The 19,436-nt window shown below is 35.2% G+C and overlaps 1 protein-coding gene across 2 annotated transcripts; it reads left to right on the plus strand.

Annotated features, from left to right (window-relative positions):
* The first annotated feature begins 522 nt into the window (after nt 1-522).
* Nucleotides 523-19,398, plus strand: LOC149415221 (acyloxyacyl hydrolase-like). 2 transcript variants are annotated; one of them, XM_089642372.1, is made up of 12 exons: nt 523-979; nt 1,229-1,385; nt 3,912-4,047; nt 4,941-5,269; nt 5,414-5,505; nt 6,912-7,075; nt 8,059-8,163; nt 10,211-10,401; nt 10,712-10,884; nt 12,301-12,419; nt 13,023-13,196; nt 18,798-19,396. In XM_089642372.1, the coding sequence occupies exons 1-12, from the start codon at nt 859-861 to the stop codon at nt 18,918-18,920; spliced, it is 1,884 nt and encodes a 627-aa protein (XP_089498498.1). In that variant the 5' UTR covers nt 523-858; the 3' UTR covers nt 18,921-19,396. The 2 variants fall into 2 exon arrangements, with proteins under 2 accessions (XP_089498498.1, XP_089498499.1); XM_089642373.1 differs by lacking the exons at nt 523-979; nt 1,229-1,385 and having other exon boundaries at nt 5,044-5,269; nt 18,798-19,398.
* The last annotated feature ends 38 nt before the right edge of the window (nt 19,399-19,436 follow it).

Genomic DNA, 19,436 nt, shown 5'->3' on the forward strand with positions numbered 1-19,436 from the left:
GGAACCACCATAAGACCTAGTTAATAAACTTTGTATCTGTCGATCTTATATTTCAAATTCAAAAATAACAATATTATTTTGCAACCAATTTTTTTCAAAATTTTATCACCTACCTTTTTGAATGATCACAAATTTCTAAGAATTGGTTTGTAACCTAGATAGTGTCTCGGATAAACGTATCCGATTTTTATTTATACGGAACTATTATTTGATGACTTTTTTCTAAAAGTCTAAATGAATATTCTATTTTTATTGGAACATCTTTGATCCAACAGGCAGCCAAGTGATAATTTTTAAATGGCGAAACTTCTGTCATGCGAAAAAATTAGTATAGAAAAGTAATAAAATAAGAAAAATACAAAAGTACTTGCTCAAAAAAGTTTTATTTATATCATTTTCCCGCAAAAAAATGCGAATCATTCTGCCTATTGCATATAAATCAGACTTTCTTCGTAGGTAGGAACTTTTAAATAAGAAATGTCAGCATGCAACATTACAGATAAATTGACGTTTAAATTCAAATCGATTAAAATAATAATAGTTAGTCATGTTATCGTTATATGGTCGTGTTTAGTAATCCAGTAAATATAAATATACCGCAAAGATAATGAAATCGTATATCATGTTACCGTATCAGATATCATATAGTGAGGTATACTGTTTACGTGTATTGAATAAATTATTATAAAATTGTTTTGTTCGTTTTGCTTTACACTAGACTCGCGACATTTGCGCAGAAAACAACTTGTTCCTTCCATATAATTAAATTATCCAATTAAAAATAAAATGTTTAGATGAAATAAAAGTAAAACAACATATAAGTTGGATTTTCGCTCAATTTTAGTAGTCCTTCAAAGGATGCCAATAATCGACATGCCATTTTCTACGAGGAATATAGTTTTTAGTATTGTTTTTATAATATTAATATTGAACAAATCATGCAGTGCGCGAGGTGTAAATGGTGGGATGAATTGTGCAGGTAACATTTTATTTATATTTTTTAAATATTTAAAAAAGTGAACATTGCACCTGCCAGTTATCAATAAGTTAATGTTACTCATTATGTCTCATATCAACTTCTTCCCCTTATCCTATTGTGTTCTGGGACCCATCGTCTCTATAATGCACCTCCATCTAAAGCAGGTCCAGCCTCTCACGGCCCACTGGTCGTCTTCTATCTTGGATTCACTGATACCATTATTTTAATGTGCCATTGTTATGTTTCCAGTTTGTACAGTGGTCACGGGCATAGCACAACAAGATGCCTATATAAAAGGAGTCAGTATTTTTGATACTGCTAAATATTACTGTAAAAAGTTACCGAAGATAATTCAAAAACCATGTTCAAATACTGTTGAAGAGTTGGAGCCATTCTTCTTAGATAAGTAAGTAGAAACTTATTGTCATATTAACTGTAAAAGAGTTGCCCAGAGCCAGGGGGACTACCATGACTTACTCCGATCTTTATCCATGTCTTAGGATTTATACCTAGTTATTTATAAGTACATAATATACATATGTAAATATAATCATTATGCTGCCCAAGGGCGTAGATAAGGGGGTTTAGGGGGCTCAAACTCCACCCCATCAGCCTCAGTATTGTTTAGGAAAAAAGAGAATAATACTCGTAGATTACATTCCTGGAAAATACAACAATATTATTTGCACCATGTCTTTTTTTCAATGTGATGTAAATAATAAATGGTGTATGTAGTGGTCCCAAAAAACACTCCCCCCCCCTTCTCTCTTGCCCACACTAGGGTTGAACCCCTCCCCCATGTGAATGCTATAGCTAAGCCATTGACGCTACCATTGCTCATGCATTATTTTCGGTTTTTCTTATTTAGAAATCGGTCATGTATCAACTATGGTTGGATAAAACCCTACAAGTCACAAAATAAAAATTTTACAGGAGGCGATAAAAATGTATATTTACAAATTCGTAAAACTAATTAAAAATCTTGAAGTTAATATGAAAGGGGTTATTTTTTTTTCAAAATTTTGATTTAAAATATTGCAATTCTGCTTATAATTATGACAGATTTGAGGGTTGAGCAATTTCATCTATGGTTTTCTTGAAATAACCTAAAAAAGTTTTTACGCATAAATTTAGTTTTTAATATTAAAATAGCCTTAATTAGGAAAAATTACTTTACCATGTTGTACTATGAAGACTATTGTATAATAGCTGATGCTCGAATTTTCGCTACTTTCTATACATATAATATACATGTATTATATATATAAACCTTCCGGAAGAAATTCTCTACATAATAGTGGAAACCCTATCAAAATCTGTTGCATAGTTTAGAAGAACTGAGCGCACAAACAGACAGGCGCGCATAGCAACTTTGTTTTATGTATGTTTTTATTTTGTATATGAAACCACTTTAATGTTACATTCCCAAAAAGTGTGGCTTGAAGGGTTTTACCAAAACACAGTTAAATTATGGTTTTCCCACAAAATGAGCTGGATCTAATATCTAACCAAACTAGGTACCTACCCACCCTTTATTATTTTAACACAATGGTCTCAAGAGACCCGAGTGATATAATATTTAGTAATAATTGCACCATGAGTCAACTAATAACAATTACGTATTATAAATGAATGCATTGTAATTATTATTCCAATGGTGCTAATGTAAGAAGAATCTGAAATTATAATAATTACTGTTATGAAGTACAGTAGTAAGAATCTGAAGGTAAAAAAATTCCTTTTATTATTTGACTGATCAGTGGCTGAGTTGGAATCGCGTTTGGGTCCCACCCTGGCGTCGCGCATTTAATTCCTCGGCAGGCTAAGTCCTCCACAACACACGACACAAGTGGCATTTTCCGCTTACTGTGGTGGTAGTAGAAGATTTTAAAATATTGTCTGGTTATTCGTAACCTGAGAATGTATGTCTTTCTTTTAAAAAACATGCCAGAGGCCTGAGGTGTTAAAAAATATCTCTAATCAAAACAGGATTCCTGTATATTTTTCCTCTAACGTAGGAAAGTACTTAAATATTATGGACTTATTTACTTCTTCTAGATTCTTAATTTTATTGAATCTCTCTGTCATAGAATTATAACTATTCACCAAATCTTTCGTTTCTAATTTGCATTGCACTGTGATTTTTATATCAGTTAAAGTTTTCAATTTCAAAAAGAATAAAGTTTACATTAACCCACTAACTTATAAACGCGGTCTAAATATAACGCAGCGCGTAAGATCGAAACAATGAAAAACTTGACTTATTACCACGGCATTTGTATTTTTAAAACGTCTTTAAACCAGGCTTAAGGCCGGCTTTGCGATTCCAACGTTGAACCGGCGTATAAGAATCTAATTAGTAAGATGGTAAGTTAATAAAGTTAGATCATCTTAAGTCATTATCTCATTGCTGAGGTTCATCACCTGACTCCAATTGCCCTGATGCACCAGACTCCTCCACTTTTCACGGTCTTGCACCGCATGAAGATATGCGGTCCCTGACATCTCATCTTCATCTGTTGCCTTCCACTTTGCCAATGACCAGGAGCTTCTACAGGGTCCAACTATCAGTTTTGTGAGCGTTTTGTCCAAAGGGTTTTGGATACATTGCAGGCAGACAGTTAACAGCTGATTTCGGATGCCTAGTTCTTTAAGAATGGATAGATTGGTGCGCCTGGCTGTCCATAGTATTTCAGTACTTCATGTTGAGTGCGTCTATCTGTACAAAGATAGACATATCCGTATAAACCGTAAGACGGGTTTCCAGGCGCAATTGGAGCAGTTCGCTCCGGGCGCCGACTTGTCAAGGAGCCAAGGGGGTGATAATACCTAACACAGTGTTCTTGAGGTTTTTACCAGCATCAGACGCCGTTTGGCTCAGAACTTGTAGATCACAAATACTATTGTATATTATATTACCTTTTATTTGTAGGCGAGTTCTGCAGCTGATAACGCCAGACGTGTTCTGCTACGCTCTCCGCTCGTGCCGCATCGACCCCGGGGAGCAGTTCTGTCATCTGTTCCCTCGCCCTCAAGCATCTCCTAAAGAAAACTACCAGAAGCTGGAAGTAAGTTGAAGTCATCTAATTGCACTTGATTCAAACTTTTTATGGTTTTATCTTATAACCTTTGGAACGCCGAGCTCCTGCAACCTAATACCTCCGTAGGGTCCCGAGGATCAGAGATGTGCAAAATGGGTACCCAAAACCATTTGAAATGCAAAATGGAAATGGGTCAAAACTTCTCCATTTGAAAATGCAAAATGCAAAATGGTTTTTAGAAAAGCATTTCAAATGCAAAATGCAAAATACCTATTTTCAAAATGCATTGAAAATGCAAAATGGTTTCTCAGGTCAAACAATTAAAATAATTATAGAATTTTTAAACAATTTTGTCATTTAATAATGGACATCAATGTAGAACAAACATATTACATGATGGTAAATCCAAAAACACCACGACTACAGATTATGAAACCACAAAAAATTTGCACGGAACTAATGTTGCCAACGTAAAAACATAGAAACTGCTATCTAACATTTAATATTACAGCGTCATGGCCCCATGTTCAGTATTTGAATCAGTATTTTTTGTAATGGTATCACTCAATTGCCAGGGAGCAACTTGACAAATGTAAATTATCTCTCATAGCGAGGTTGAGGACCAACTGATATTTGTGGCTTATGAAAAAAAGATGAGTGGAGATAGTAGGAAGAATGTTGCAAAAAAGCATTTAAAATGGAAAATGCATTGAGAAAAGCATTTAAAATGCAAAATACCCATTTTGCATTTTCATTTGAAATGGATTTATTTGAAATAAAGCACATCTCTGCCGAGGATATTATGGATGAGCCGATGCTCGACGTATACAAATTTTATTCAATGGGTATTTTTGACGTTTGACAAGTAAAAAACCCATTTTTATGGTCTTATTAATGCTACATCTTTCATTGCATTTTAGGAAATCATGGTTGAATACAAAGTACACAGTATAATGCAAGGATTTCATCACAAAAATTTATACTCACATTCCAAAGTTAGCAAAAGAAAACACTTCCATGCAGATCCAGGGACTGGAGGAGATAAACGTGAAAAGTTTTCATCTAACCAAGAGAATTGGATGTCTAAACACCAGAAGTGGACGTCTGAACACGAGGAGCTCCCATTGGTAGATTTCTGCGCCATGCCGGTTTTCAAACAGATCTGTGATATCTTCCTCGGCACTTTCCACCATTTGAAACCTGCCGTTGACATTGATGGAGACGGCTTTAGTTTCATCAGCTCAGCAAGGTTAATATTCATATATTAATAAAACATTGTACGATCCAAGGGTCGCATAAATTTAGTTCTTATTCCAATGGAATAGAGAAAGCAAAACAAAGCAATCTTTGGTTGTTGTTAATGTGTATGTAATTAATTTATGCATATTTGCAGGGGTGCAGATTGGAAAGGCAAAGATTGCGATGACCTTTACTTGAAGCACTATCCTGGAGCTAAGGCGTACCTGCAGGATGAAAAGGAGGACTGTAAGATGATCTTTTCTTTTTTCTTATAAAACTTTTTCACATTACAGCGAGAATTATATTTAGTAAGTTTTTTGAAGTAACATAGTATTATTATAAAGAACAAATTCAAAAATAAAGTCTTCCCAGAGGCATTGTTATTAAAATGTAAAATGTACAAAATACAGCGTAAATACCAAATAATATTATAATGTATTTAGCTTATTTTGACTGTGAATGTTAACAATTCAATGATTCGTCATTTAAATAAGCATTTCATTTGATGTCTTCTTACGTAAAAAATATATGCCAAAGAAAAAAATATAATGGTGGATAGGTAACCTCGCATAAAAATTAATTCAGGATATCAAAAAATTCAATTCATTATTATATCTATATTTCATTTTAAAAAATTACTTCAAATAATAGACGAACCCGTTTACTCACATTTGGTATGACATCAGGGAATGTAGCACTGTGTTATTTCGGAACCGTGTAAAAAGGGTAGTCCTTTGTATTATATTGTATTTGTTGAACATTTTATAATACATATCGATGGTCCCGAAGAACAATGTTGGATGCTCAAATTTGTAGTTTTGCAGTAGAGCTATTTAATGTTTCGTTTCTGCATTTTTGCTCTTTTTGATAATGTATTTCTCCAATTAAATAAATAGGGTTTAATGCAAAATGGTGACCGGATAAATCCTCAAAATGACAATTCAACACACCTATAAAGTTATGAAAAGTGATGTTTGTTGTTTCATCACTTTTCATAACTTTAAAGCACTTTTTATAGGTGAACTGTCATTTTGAGGAGTTATCATGGAACCTTGAAAAATATCAAATAATTACCCTTTGCATCCAATTCTTGAAAGCACTTCCTTGCAAATAGAGTAGTGGATGCATGGAGCAAACTTCCATAACTTGTCATCGATTCTACTAATTGTAAATCAATTTAAAGCTCGATTGGATTCTTATTTGGAGAGAAGAAAGGATTAACTTATTTAAAATTTAAAAAAAAATAACTCAATTACTGTTACACTTATTGTGAAATCAGATATGAGCACATCAGCAGAATGCTACCTGCTCATTCAATAATAATAATATGTCTCGATCGCAAAAAAACAGTAAAAATGCAGAAACAAAAACTTTAAACAGCTCTACTGCAAAACTACAAATTTGCACATACAAGATTTTTCTTCGGGACCGCCAATATGTATATACAAACTAAACATTGATTGTGTTATGCATTTGATTAATGCCTTTGCTGGAAGCTATTTTTTAAACATAAATCTCTTGATAAAAAGAGTGATTAATGTTTTAGATTCTTGTTATGTTTCTGGTGACGTGTTTTATCCATCATCAGGGCAATCAGTCAACAGGATTCAAAGCCGAATAATGTATTTGATACATATTTTATCAACATTTAGCTAATTGCAATGGAATATGGGGCGTGGACCGTACCAGTGGCATGCCGTGGGAGAGTATTCTCTGCAAAGGGAGCCAGGAAAGGGGGCTCATTTACCTGGGAGACTCCGTGGGGTCTCACTTCCACTTCCCGGAGGCCTGGATTAACCCCAGCATTCCAAATGAGGTTAAAAATTGTTATTTTTAATTATAATAAACAAATTGTAAGATGTATAAACATCTTACAATTTGGGTATCCTTTTAGATAGTCTTGTGACTTGTTTTAGTGGATTTTTTAAATTTTAGAATATCATTCAGAAATTTTTTTCCGGATGTTTTGTATATATGTATACATTATACATGCATATTATATTTATATAAAGTAGAGAAAAGTCAACGTTTATCCTAGAATTCACAACCTCAAAACATTACTCCAAATCATTCAATATCCCGAGCAACGCCGTGTTCACTTCAGCTAGTTTTAAAATATTATTTATTTTAATGAAAATAAATAACTTTGTATTCACAACTATTTAATCAGAATAATCCACATGTTTCAAAACCAATGGTTTCTTCGTCAGGGTAAATGTATGACATGAAATTAAAAAATATAAGAATAGACAAACAAGTATAGACAAATAAGTACTTATCCACACAAAGTGAATTCTCCGATTATTAAAGAGATTATTTATTTTTGTCAAATTAGTCTTTGTATTTATTTATATATATTCTACGCCCATATTGGCTTTTACAATCATTTGATATACATAATAGTTTAGTGCAACAGTAATCAAGAAATAAAATGTTGCCATTAGTTATATAGAAATTCAATTTTTTTTTTTTTTTTTTTTTTCTTTTCTTTATTCATAAAAACATATTTGGATACAGGTTTTTTACATGCTTTTCGACTACCACACTAGACATATGTCCGTATTATGGTAGTCGAATTAGACACAGCAAGTGACACATTGCGTGACGAAACGTTTATACATTTGGTTTTAATCAGAAGGTTGCCGGCTCAATTCCCATACATAAAAATATATTAGCACGGATCTATTTCCATGTCTGTCATCTTTCTGTATTCAAAATGATGTTTAGTTATGCTACATTAAAAATAAGTCCTCATTGGCCTGTTGTATTTTGTAGATTTAACATTATGGTTTTTTTTAGAGCAGCATCATTACAAAGCTAGAAGCAATATTGGATGAGTTGGATTGGCCTGAGCTAGGCTTCGCTACGGGATACAAGAATTCCAGTGATCCCGATCTCATTAAGGTTTGTAACTCCAAAATTATACGATATGAATGAATAAATGTACCACTCCAGCCAGGAGCACTCCTGTCCCGTGGGGCAGTGCTTTGATGATCTGAGTTTGGAATTTGATCAGCAACCTCATTGTTACTTCATACAACTTACAAATATCATATATGTACATATATCTTCTTCCTCTTCTATTATTTTCTGGTCCGGGACCCATTGCATCGACACAGAGCCTCTAGGCGTCCCTGACCTGCGCTACTTCAGCGGCCTCCGTCCATAGCAGGCCCAGCCTCTCCTCGCACAGCCTCGGAAGTTGTTTCTCCCAACTAGTCTGGGGCGGCCTACTGGAAGTCTTCCCTCTGGAATATCACTCAGAATTTTCAGCTGAATTCTGTCTTCTGGCTTTCTTAATTCATGACCAAGCCACCCCAATTGCGACTTTTCTATGAAGATTAGCAGGGGTTCGATGTTTAACTTATCTTGGATCGTGGAGATGTACATATTTGCACATTATGCTGTGGTTAAGGTGGGTAGAGACGTTGAAAGATGTTATGTAGATCACTGTGTCTTTGTTATGTAGACAGTTGTGTATATGTATCATGAAATAAATAAATAAATGATACATAGCATCTGGATGTGGATCTATGCAGGCAGAAGCTTGATGGTGATGTCAGCCGGTGCTGAAGATCATCGATCTTCCTGGTCCTCCATTGAGATGTAGGACACCGTGAGTGACAAAGATGAATGGATGATGAATTCCTTTAGGCCAATGCTTGACACCTTGGGTGGTGGAGATGAACGATGGAGTGTGGTGGTAGCGATGAGGTTGGTTGCGGGCTGAGACTTGGTAAAGAAGTAATTAGATGGAGGTGCGTGAGGCCGGAGACATATGTCGGTCTCGGACGGCGAACATGGCGAAAGGCCGGCGACGTGAGTGTCTCCAGTGGCAAGTCGCGGTGAGCTGTTAACTGACTGTATTTGAGTATTAGACTGAACTGTGGCGCGGTACGCTGCGTTTCATATAGGCCACTCGGACAGTTCTAGAAACTTCGGATCTCGAGTCTCGAAGCTTTTAGGGTGTAATGTGTGCGCTCCATACTAGAAGTCTCGAAGATTTGAGGCTGCGCTGCGAATGGCTCATATTATAGCAGCTTGTCGCTACATATTATCAATATGATAATGAAATACTAGTAGTTAACCATAAATATTTTATGAAGGGTGTTTCAATAAGGGGGATCGATTTTAACAGTAAATAAGACAATGTTATTTGTTAAAAAAAACTAATTTCTTTATTGAATAATTGTGATTTGGCACATGGCAATTATGTGTGAAAGATAATATCGTCCAAATGTTTGCCACGTCTTCGGCTACACGCCTCCACTCGATGGTCAAAATTTTTATGACATCTCTGCGTAATTGCTCCATGATCTCACCAATACGCCTTATTATCTCATCCTTCAGTTGTTGAATTGTTGTTGGCCTTACTCTTGAGATAACCCAAAGGAAGTCCGAAGGTGTCAAATCGCACAATCTTAGTGACTTGACTTTGCTGTTTGGAGAGATGATGTGACTTGGGAACTTCTCATTCAATAAAGCCATTGTTGCATTGGCTGTGGCATGTGGCGCCGTCCTGTTGAAACCATAAATCTTCCACATTTATAGCATCCAATTCAGGCCATATAAAAAGTGTGCGAAATGCATTATTGTTTGAATGCCTATTTTAGTTAAAGGCTTCAATAACTTAACATATTGTGTGATTATTACTCTTTCTGATAGTTGACTGAAGACTGCACCTGTCAAATGTCAAATCCAGATGTCAAAAATCATTTGACGTTTAAGCTTCATTCAAATTTAACATTGGCCCAAGCCATTGAAATTCGATAGCTCATGCTCATGCGAACACTGGCGGGATAAAAAGTCACTATCCAACACTACCAACAAGAACTGGATACAGTCGAATGGTGCCAAAAGGTCGAGTCAAAACAGGACTTTGCTAAGCTCAGTCAATTATTCTCCGATATGGTCATACAAAGTATTAGTCTAAATGTTGGTATTTTTCCAGGGTCCTACAGATTCTATCTATTTGCGGCTGCGTTCCAACAACCTGTGCAACCACAGGGACTATCAGAATATCGCCTGGAACGGGGCCATGTCCTGGGACTCTATGGAGGAAGTGAACGCTATCTCCAGGAAACCCTCGGATAAACCTGTACTCCTGATATACTCCATGGTGGGAAACGATGTCTGTAACAGGTAGATACATAGAAATTACATATTATTATTGCAATGTTCGTTTATAACTCTGTGCTAACAGCATGTTTCTGCCAAATTCTGTTCCTTGGAAAGTCGGCCCGGAGTGGACTGGCTACGGCCATCTTCAGACAGGTACAAATTAAATGTTTATCACCATATTACAATGGAATTTCAATGCTGCTAATCACAACTTTCACTTCCAATGACCTACTTTTCTGGCAATATTGATGTTGACTGTATTGTACATTTTGTTTTCTAACTTTTCAAAGGTTTTATTCAACATTTTAAAAATATTTACATTCTATTGTAGATATCACGACACGGTGGCTAATATGACAAAACCCGCTGACTTTGGTAGAAAAGTCACCGAGGCACTCAAGGCTATTGACAAGAAGTTGCCTAAGAACAGTGATGTGGTGCTTCTTTCTCTCCTGGATGCTGGCTTCATCTACCCAAACATGCATGATAGGATCCACCCACTAGGTACATTAATGTTTTTTTGTGTCTTGAATTTATGATAATGCAGAGATCGTTGGGTCGTTCATGAGCGAGGCGCATAATTTGGGCTCTTTTTAATGAGCTGTATTCGTAAGACTCCCGGTAGACCGTACCATGGCTCAATTGAACGGTTACCCTTTTTTATCAGAAGTGATTTTAGAAAAATAGTGCCATTAAAATTATCCAAGTATTAATTGTTATTGCGTACTCGGAGACCTGAACGGCATCTAATTTGGACACATATGTATGTATTTATTTTGTGTTACGAGGCGGCGTAACGATACTGACAGTAGTGCATATAATCATTCATACTCTGGAAGCCATATCGGGGGATCCGTATCGTGCGAGCACAGTATTCTCATTGCTAATTCGCTCTGAGCTCACGGCTCCCGTTCAATTGAGTCAACTCTTTGAGCTGTAGGAAAATATTGAGCTGGTACCGTGACTCCCGCTCGAAATAAAATGAGTTGTGACCAGAGGCGGCTCTAGGAATCCAGGCGTGGTAGGTCATGTCATTTGAAAAAAATGTGTGACTAATCTTTATTTGATATTGTGAAAAATGCCTGTACATTATTATCTATATCAATTTGTAAGTCCGCGATTCTAAATACATATTAAGTTAATATAGTAAATTGGAAATAACTACACAATCCATGTACTTACGGAAAATTATTTTTAATAGTTTACGTTTCAATGTAGTTGTGCACAACATTACAGTAAAAAAAATAAGAGTTTGAAACGCCCCGTATATCCAAAGATACTGGGTGCGAAGCAATTGTAAAACAACCAATGTTCCACACACGACAAGCGTGTAAAATAAAAAACCGACATAAGTTTATGTCACCATCTCTTCAAACCATATAATATTCATCATACTGTCTCAGTCACAGTCATGATCTAAGCGTCCCTAACCTTTCTTCGGTACTTAATTTTTACTTCGACGAAAGACATAGTGTTATCTCATTTTTTCTATGGCGCGCACAGGGACAGAACATGCCAAAGGAGATATTCTTTAAATTGACCCAGCCAATCGTGTGGACTTGATGAAAGCTTCTATTAGAAACAACAGATGTCACTGCTCTTCAATCACCGCCTATCGTTTAGTTTCGTTTCGCGGTACATTTCAAATGAATTAAGAATAATACCAATAATTTTGTTGCACATAATTTATTTTTATTATTACTGTTGTCTTATAATTTTGGGGGGTCAAACACCAATTGACCTAAGGGAAGAACCGCCACTGGTTGTGACCCATCGTTACTCTGAAGTAGTCAAGAATTTAAGAAGATGAAGGGGGCTGGAAAGTCTCACAATCAAGAAAGAGCAGTACTGATTATGTAGATATGTTTTAGACTTGCTGTTTTTCTATTAATGCTAATGTTTTGTTACCGTGTCTTGCAGGTTCCCTATTTGGCAACATCCGCTATCAAGACTTGTACGAATGGTTCTCTTGCATGGAGATTGGGCCGTGCCAAGGCTGGATGACAGCCAACGCTACACTTAGGAATATTACTAGTCAGGTCAGAACTCAATCACAACTTTTATTTCAGTGCCCTAGCAAAATAGTAAAATAATAGAACTACTGTTGGTCTTCTATATAATATTGAGTTTGGAGTACAGGTCCTTATCACTCAGGGATAGCGTGCTTTGTGATCAAAAAGTTTTTGCTTAAACTTCATATAAACTAGTTCCAGCGAGAGCTCATATGGACGTCAACGACGTTCGTCCTCTTCCTTCTCACTTGTCTTGTTTGAAAACGAAAAAGACGAAGATACAAGAACGATGATGTCACGTACGATATCTCGCTGGGACTAGTATATGCAGAACTAGGTTTCATCAAAATCACTGGAATTTTCATTTTGATCAAATGGGATGGCGATATACAATGTCAGGCTAGAATCAAAAGGTACTAAGTTAGTGGCGACATTGATTTCAATTCAAATCTACGTGGCAGGTATTTCTAATGTTCTTCTTTATTCTATGTATGTAATACCAATTATTGCCTTACACATTCATAGAGCATAATTTAATTTAAGTGGATGGGTATTTAAGCCATAGTTATAAGTTATTCCCTAGCTTTGTAAAGCACCTCTGTTAAAACTTAATTTTGTTTTTGTTTTCAGAAAGCTTTAGAACTCTCCAACGTCCTGGAGACGATAGCTGGCAACACAACTTTTGAGTCTTTCAATGTGCATTATCTCAAGAATCCTTTCTATGAGATCTTGGACAAGTGGGTCCAGGAGGGAGGGAAGATTTATCAGCTCATTGACCCTGTCGACAGCACGCATCCCAACCAAGTAAGTAATTCCTAAAGCCTAGATGGCATCTACCTTTCCTCCCTCCTACAACCCATGTTCTCTCCTTCCTCTCATCAAAAAGACCCTCCAAACAACCAACCATGTACATAATAAATGGGGAATATTGCAGGCATTTTCATTTAAATTTCTGAATTGCGAAATCTCCAGACTAACCAATTAGGCTGTCTCCTACAATGTATATCACGTTATTTACAAATGTATCATATTAATTATTAGAGCATGCTGAGGACAGAACTTGTACAATTTTTGGAAAGTATCAAATACTACCGAAGATACAAGACGATACAAAATTCGTCCAGCACTGCCACTCGAATTATGAATTGTACTGAATAATTGTGTGATGTCACGTGACACGATTGTATACGTTTCACCAAAGTCCACTTTAAAAGCTCATAACTTTGTCATTTTCGGAGATATCGAAAAACTATTTTTTATCTCTATAACTCTTTAGATATAATACATTTACATAAAAATAAAAATAAATTACGAGATAACCCGATGTAGAATAACTTTCTTAACTCCCATCCGCCGGGAAACATCTATAGTCATTTCAATGCGCTTGCCTCTCGCGGGAGCCAACTAGTTATTTCTCAGTTTGAGACCTTGCTTTATTGCGTACAAGCCCAAAACCGAATTTCATTTGAAAAAATTCCCCATTCATGTCTCTAGCGACATCTCTACAAATTTGTTCAATAAATTTATTTGTTTATCTTGGGTTAGGATTTCAAGCGCCTGAAACAGGATTTTTACCCTTTAGCTTGTTTTAAATTTGCCGTGTCCGTTCAAACGATTTTGCTCGGCACTGCGATGTTAGTGGAACCGTGCGCCGCTTTTCATTTTAGGCTGATTTTGACGGTTTTTTAGCAATTGTGAATTTAAGAACTTCATTTGACATATCGCTGGAGTAAAAATATTTTAAGAAAATTTTTAGTATAAAAACACATTCGAGCTGCTAAACCTAAAAAAATACATTTAGTTTTTGAGATTTGCAACCAGTGTATATTGCATCTTGTTTTGTGTTTTAGAGAATTTATATATTGATACACAATGTGTTTTAATACAAATATAATATTTTAACTAACAGCTAATAACGAACTTTTAATTGATTCATATTTAAAAAATATTATTACTCTTTCATTATTCTCAAAAAGAAAAATGTTTGAAAAATGACGACATATTTATCAATATAAAATGTTTCTGGCGATTCAGCAAAACTTTAAGGAGTGCTGATTCTGATATACTGAATATTATGTATTTTGAAGACAGAAAGGCCGACGGTATCAAAAATATTGTCGATCTTTTTGCCGACGTCTTCAAGAATGTATCCCATAAAAGTAAACCTAATCAGTGTTCCTTACTAACTATACTTCTAATGCCAATTAAAACACGTTAAATGTACGCATTGAACTCAACGAAATTATAAATTTTTTTAAAGCAGAGTCGGTTTACACATAGTTCCCGTGAGCACTTAGGCCATAGCCCATTGTGCTATCTCCCATTATACCTCAATCCTTTAACAACAACCCGGTCCCTTTACTAAAGTTCACCTGAGTTGTCATTGGGTATGTGGCTATGTCTTCTGGTTCTACTGTGTGTCTCTCCAGGTATCTGAGCCTAGTTCCCACCAGGGCAGGACATTGGCACCATAGGTGAATTGGAGTCTCTTCATCCTCTTCACATTTCCTGCATCTATTGGTGTTTTCTATTCCCAATATCTGCATGTGTTTCCTGAGGTGGCAGTGTCCCGTTAGTAGTCCTACCAGTTTCCTCAGCGAGTTTCTGTCCATATCAAGTAGTTTCTTGGTTCGTCTAGGGTCTGGTCCTTTTATGAGCACTTTGGATTGTCTCATTCCAGGTGCCCTCTCCCATTCTTTGCGGTGCTGGGATTTGACCCACCTATCAATATGTAATTTTGTGTGGCAAGCTGCTACTCCTACGGCCGGCTCGGATCCTACAAGTGGTGCTTTCGCCCGTTTCCTTGCTAGTTCGTCAGCCCGCTCGTTGCCCTCAATACCTTATGTCCTGGTGCCCAGATTAGGGTTATTTTATTGATGGTAGTGAGTTCTGTAAGAACAGTCCCGCATTCCACCACCATTCTGGAGACACATTGGTTACTTTCCAGTGCCACGAAAATCCCTCAATTGGACTATTTAGTTATGGTCTTACAAATTGGTTTAGTTCAGATTTTTTTACAAAAATAATTTACTAAGATTTTAATTTCTATTTAGAAATAATTTATGACCAAAAAATATATTCTTAAAGTATACACGGTGTCCGGAAACTCGTAGTACAAGCGGGAAACTGGAGAATCTACACCACATGGGGAACCCAAAAAAACATAAAGTTTTTTGATTTGAGCATTTTCAAAAAAAAAAAAAACCAAAAAAAAAAAATTTTCCGCTATTTTAGGGTTAAAGTTTTTTCTGGTGTTTAGGGTTGAATAACAGATGTTTTAACCCTGCAGAGCAGAAATATTTTATGATTACACCGGGTTAAATGAAGGGTGATTTCAAAATAATGCTTCAAATCCGAGTTTCTTCATTTGTTTTACTTTCAAATAGTTTTAATTAGTTGGGTACTTTGATCTTCAGTAATAATTTATAAGAATTTGATTAAAAAAAAAAAAAAAAAAATCAACTTCAAACTCGATTTACTCGATAACGAAAGCTCAAATAAAAAAAAAATATACTACAAAATCGACTCCAAATGTGATGTAGATTCACCAGTTTCCCGCTTGTACTACGAGTTTCCGGACACCCTGTATAATAGTAATTAATTTTGATTCGCGGTTTGTGCATTTTTATTAACTCGGCGCAAGACAAAATTTTGTCAGTTTCCGCTGCGACCGGGTCGCGAGCGGACGTCTAGTCCACGCCAGTCTAGTTAATGACATTTTAAAGAAATTCCTCGCTTAAAAATGGGGAGGAAAATACCCTTGGAAAAAAGTTTTATTAGAAAACACAAATTACGACATCAAAAACTTACGTGGGAGATATATTTTCAGAAAAAACAAGGTTAGTGATATTTAATTATCCGTGTACATTGTTCGTACTTATATGCTACAGGGTCGTTCGAAAGAATCAGTCAGAATAAGCACATGTTTTTTAAAACATTTGGCGATAATTTTGTTTTGTTTAATTTCCAGGGAAAAGAATCAACTATGGACTATCAGGAGTTTATGTCTGACATCGATGTTTCATTTATAAATGTTAAAACTTATGCCAAAGTACGTGAAACTGTTTGTGATTGGTGGTCAAAAAGTGCCACAAACCAAATGAATTTTGATTCGTGATGTGCGATTCAAATCATTTTTTTGTTTAATTTCTATTTAGAAATAATTTATGACCAAAAAAATAATTTAATTCATTTTTGTTTAATTTCTATTTTATTGTCCAATTCACTATTACATTGGTATAATTCAACATATTTAATATTTTTTGTGTTACTTTTTGTCAGTTTCATAATGTCATGTTGTGAATTGAGCTTCTTGTTTTAGGAAAAAACACAAGGTTATTTTTGACATACTAACCTATGATTTTTCAATCGAAATTTACCTCGTGAATTTAATAACATTTCGACATTAGACGAGTCAGGTCGCTCCATTAACCATGAAAACAAATACATGAAAGCGATACAATATTATGCAATCGCATAACTACATAAATATGTAGGTAGGTACTGTAGAAAATAGTTGGAAATAAAACCTAGTTTTAATATATATACTACTTCAGTTGTAATAAATCCTATTTTCAATGTCATACATATCAAATCAAGTAATTTTATTTTTTATTTTTTTATTGTTGATACATTATTTTACAATATTTCATATTCTAATTCAGTAATGTTGGCCTCACTGGGTTGTTTACCCGTGCTGAGGCCCCCTTAAAGATAAGTATTAGAAATTGTTATATCTCTGCCTTTACTTGCAGATTTAGTGTGTTGGGAACTTGATAAAGTAAAAGGTTTTTTTACAATAATTGCGTGTATTTATGTTACCATAAATATAAGTCTGGATTTAGCTACACTGTTCATTACCCGAGGGTTGGTAATTCTCCGTTTCTGGAAGCTTGAAGTCTGACAAGGATACCCCACAGGCAATTGCTACACTCTAGCGACATCTGTCGGACTCTGGAGTAAGCTTTATGACTGGTGCCATCTATCGCTTGAATACCCAACTTTTTACCATACATCACAGAAATAAAACTTACCGGTAATACCTTTCGGACAAACGAATAAATATGTAAAACAAAAGATTTTTACTCACCTTTGGAAAACCTATGTAAAATAAATTTAAAAAAAAAACAAATTAAACAAATATTTGAAATTTTTTTAAAATGTATATTCATATACCTACATATTTTATATCTACCATGTCAACGCACTGCATTTGTATTTATTTATGTTTACGCACTCCGACGTATAATTTACAAATATGTATGTAACTACTTATTAGGAAGAAAGCTACAACTGAGAATTCAACAACAATAATTGTTATTTCATCGGAACCATGCTGTAGTTTTCGTCAGCCGCCCGAGTGTACGGCTTGCAGTGGAATGAATTCGGTATTTCTGTCTCGTTCTAAAAACACATCCGATCGCGAGACTGTCTTTTAACGAAATTTGAATTCTCGTCTGCTGGTTAAGACGCCTTAAGGTAACTTTTTATCTGCTCTGTAATCATTTTGTTTATAAACCCAAAACAAATTGAGTTATTAATGATTACTTAAGATATGGATGCGTAATTTGAGCAAAGTTTAAATAATGATCATGGGAAATAAATTTAATTACAGTTTTAAAAATTATTGGTCAGTGGGTGAAAGCACCCATACATTTGAACGCAGCCTAAAGGTGAAAAAAAAATAAAATTCTCGACTTTGGGACATTTATATTAGGTCGGGGAATATTCCTGATTGCACATCACTAATTTGCTCATACCAAAATATTCTTCGGGAAGTCTGTGACCTCTTCTTCCATCCACTTGCGCATCATAATAATATGTTATCCTTTCTCTGCCTCTTCCTTCTATATATCCAAACAATTTATATTTCTTCATGTTCTCCATAAAACGATCGTACACCAATATATGACGGAGAAGATTACAAATAAAAAGGTCATGGTCATTTACTGTTTTGTGACATGCGTCAAAAGATAGTTGCTGAACTGTCTGTAAGTGACATTGAAAATTTGGATGGTCACTGCAGAATTGTTAATCGGTTGAGTCGCTCTGTTGATAGGTGCGTTCTAATAGGCAGAAGACTTCGCTTTCGAAGCATAAAAAGGTATATGGGGTCCCCCACGAGTATACTTGTTAGGCACACATAAGTTAACCTCTCAACATAGGTGGATTAAGTATAGTTCTAGAGTTTAACTTAAAAAACATCCCTTTCTTAATCTTGTTCATAAATCTTAATTTTTTTCTGATCCACCTATTTTTAATTTGATAATTAAAATTGACAGTTCCATGATTCACTGCCATACACCAAACCATCAAAACTTTATTGTAGATTGCTAGCCTTGCTTCCTTTCGAAATGAAATATAAGCGCTTCTTTTGTTATTCACCATTGTATGGTTTTGTTTCAGAAAGCGCAGAAGTTGATAGCAGAAGTGCTTTGGGAATCTTTGCAGAAGCTCGGGGTGATCCGTCCCAGCAATCCGCACAATGCGGAGATTCGTAAACTCTTCGATGACCAGGGGGGACACTGATCTCTTCTTCGAACCACTTTCATCAAGTTACCATTATTTTAAGTTAAACGCTGACTGAATTTTTTTTTTTGAGTTTGCTGTGATTTCGGGAACTATTGATTTCTATGTAAATTTAATAATATTGTTAAGTATCAAATTTAAAAAAAAAACTGTGTTGGTCCTGGGTCCACTATTAAAATAACTGATTCAGAATCACTGAAAAAGTCAAATGTTTTGAATAATTTTCTCGGACATTAAAGATTGAGTCAGTTTTTATTTCTCTGCAAAAAAAAAACAAACACTAGAACTTCAATGTCTTTGTATTTTTTGTTAGGTGACGAATTGTCAGCCAAAAATTGGCTTTTCTTAAACTATATTAAAGTACTTTTAATCAAACGATTATGTTGAAATGAATTGAAATAATTACGTTTGACTATTTTGATTGTATGTACTTATTAATTTTCCCGATTTGATCGTCGGCAATATCTTTGTGGCCAGAGTATAAAATACTATTATATTAAGAGATATTTTTCTAAA

The sequence above is a fragment of the Hesperophylax consimilis genome, chromosome 18 (genome assembly GCF_061612785.1).
Source record: "Hesperophylax consimilis isolate HC1 chromosome 18, BYU_Hcon_1.0, whole genome shotgun sequence".
Classification (NCBI taxonomy): domain Eukaryota; kingdom Metazoa; phylum Arthropoda; class Insecta; order Trichoptera; family Limnephilidae; genus Hesperophylax; species Hesperophylax consimilis.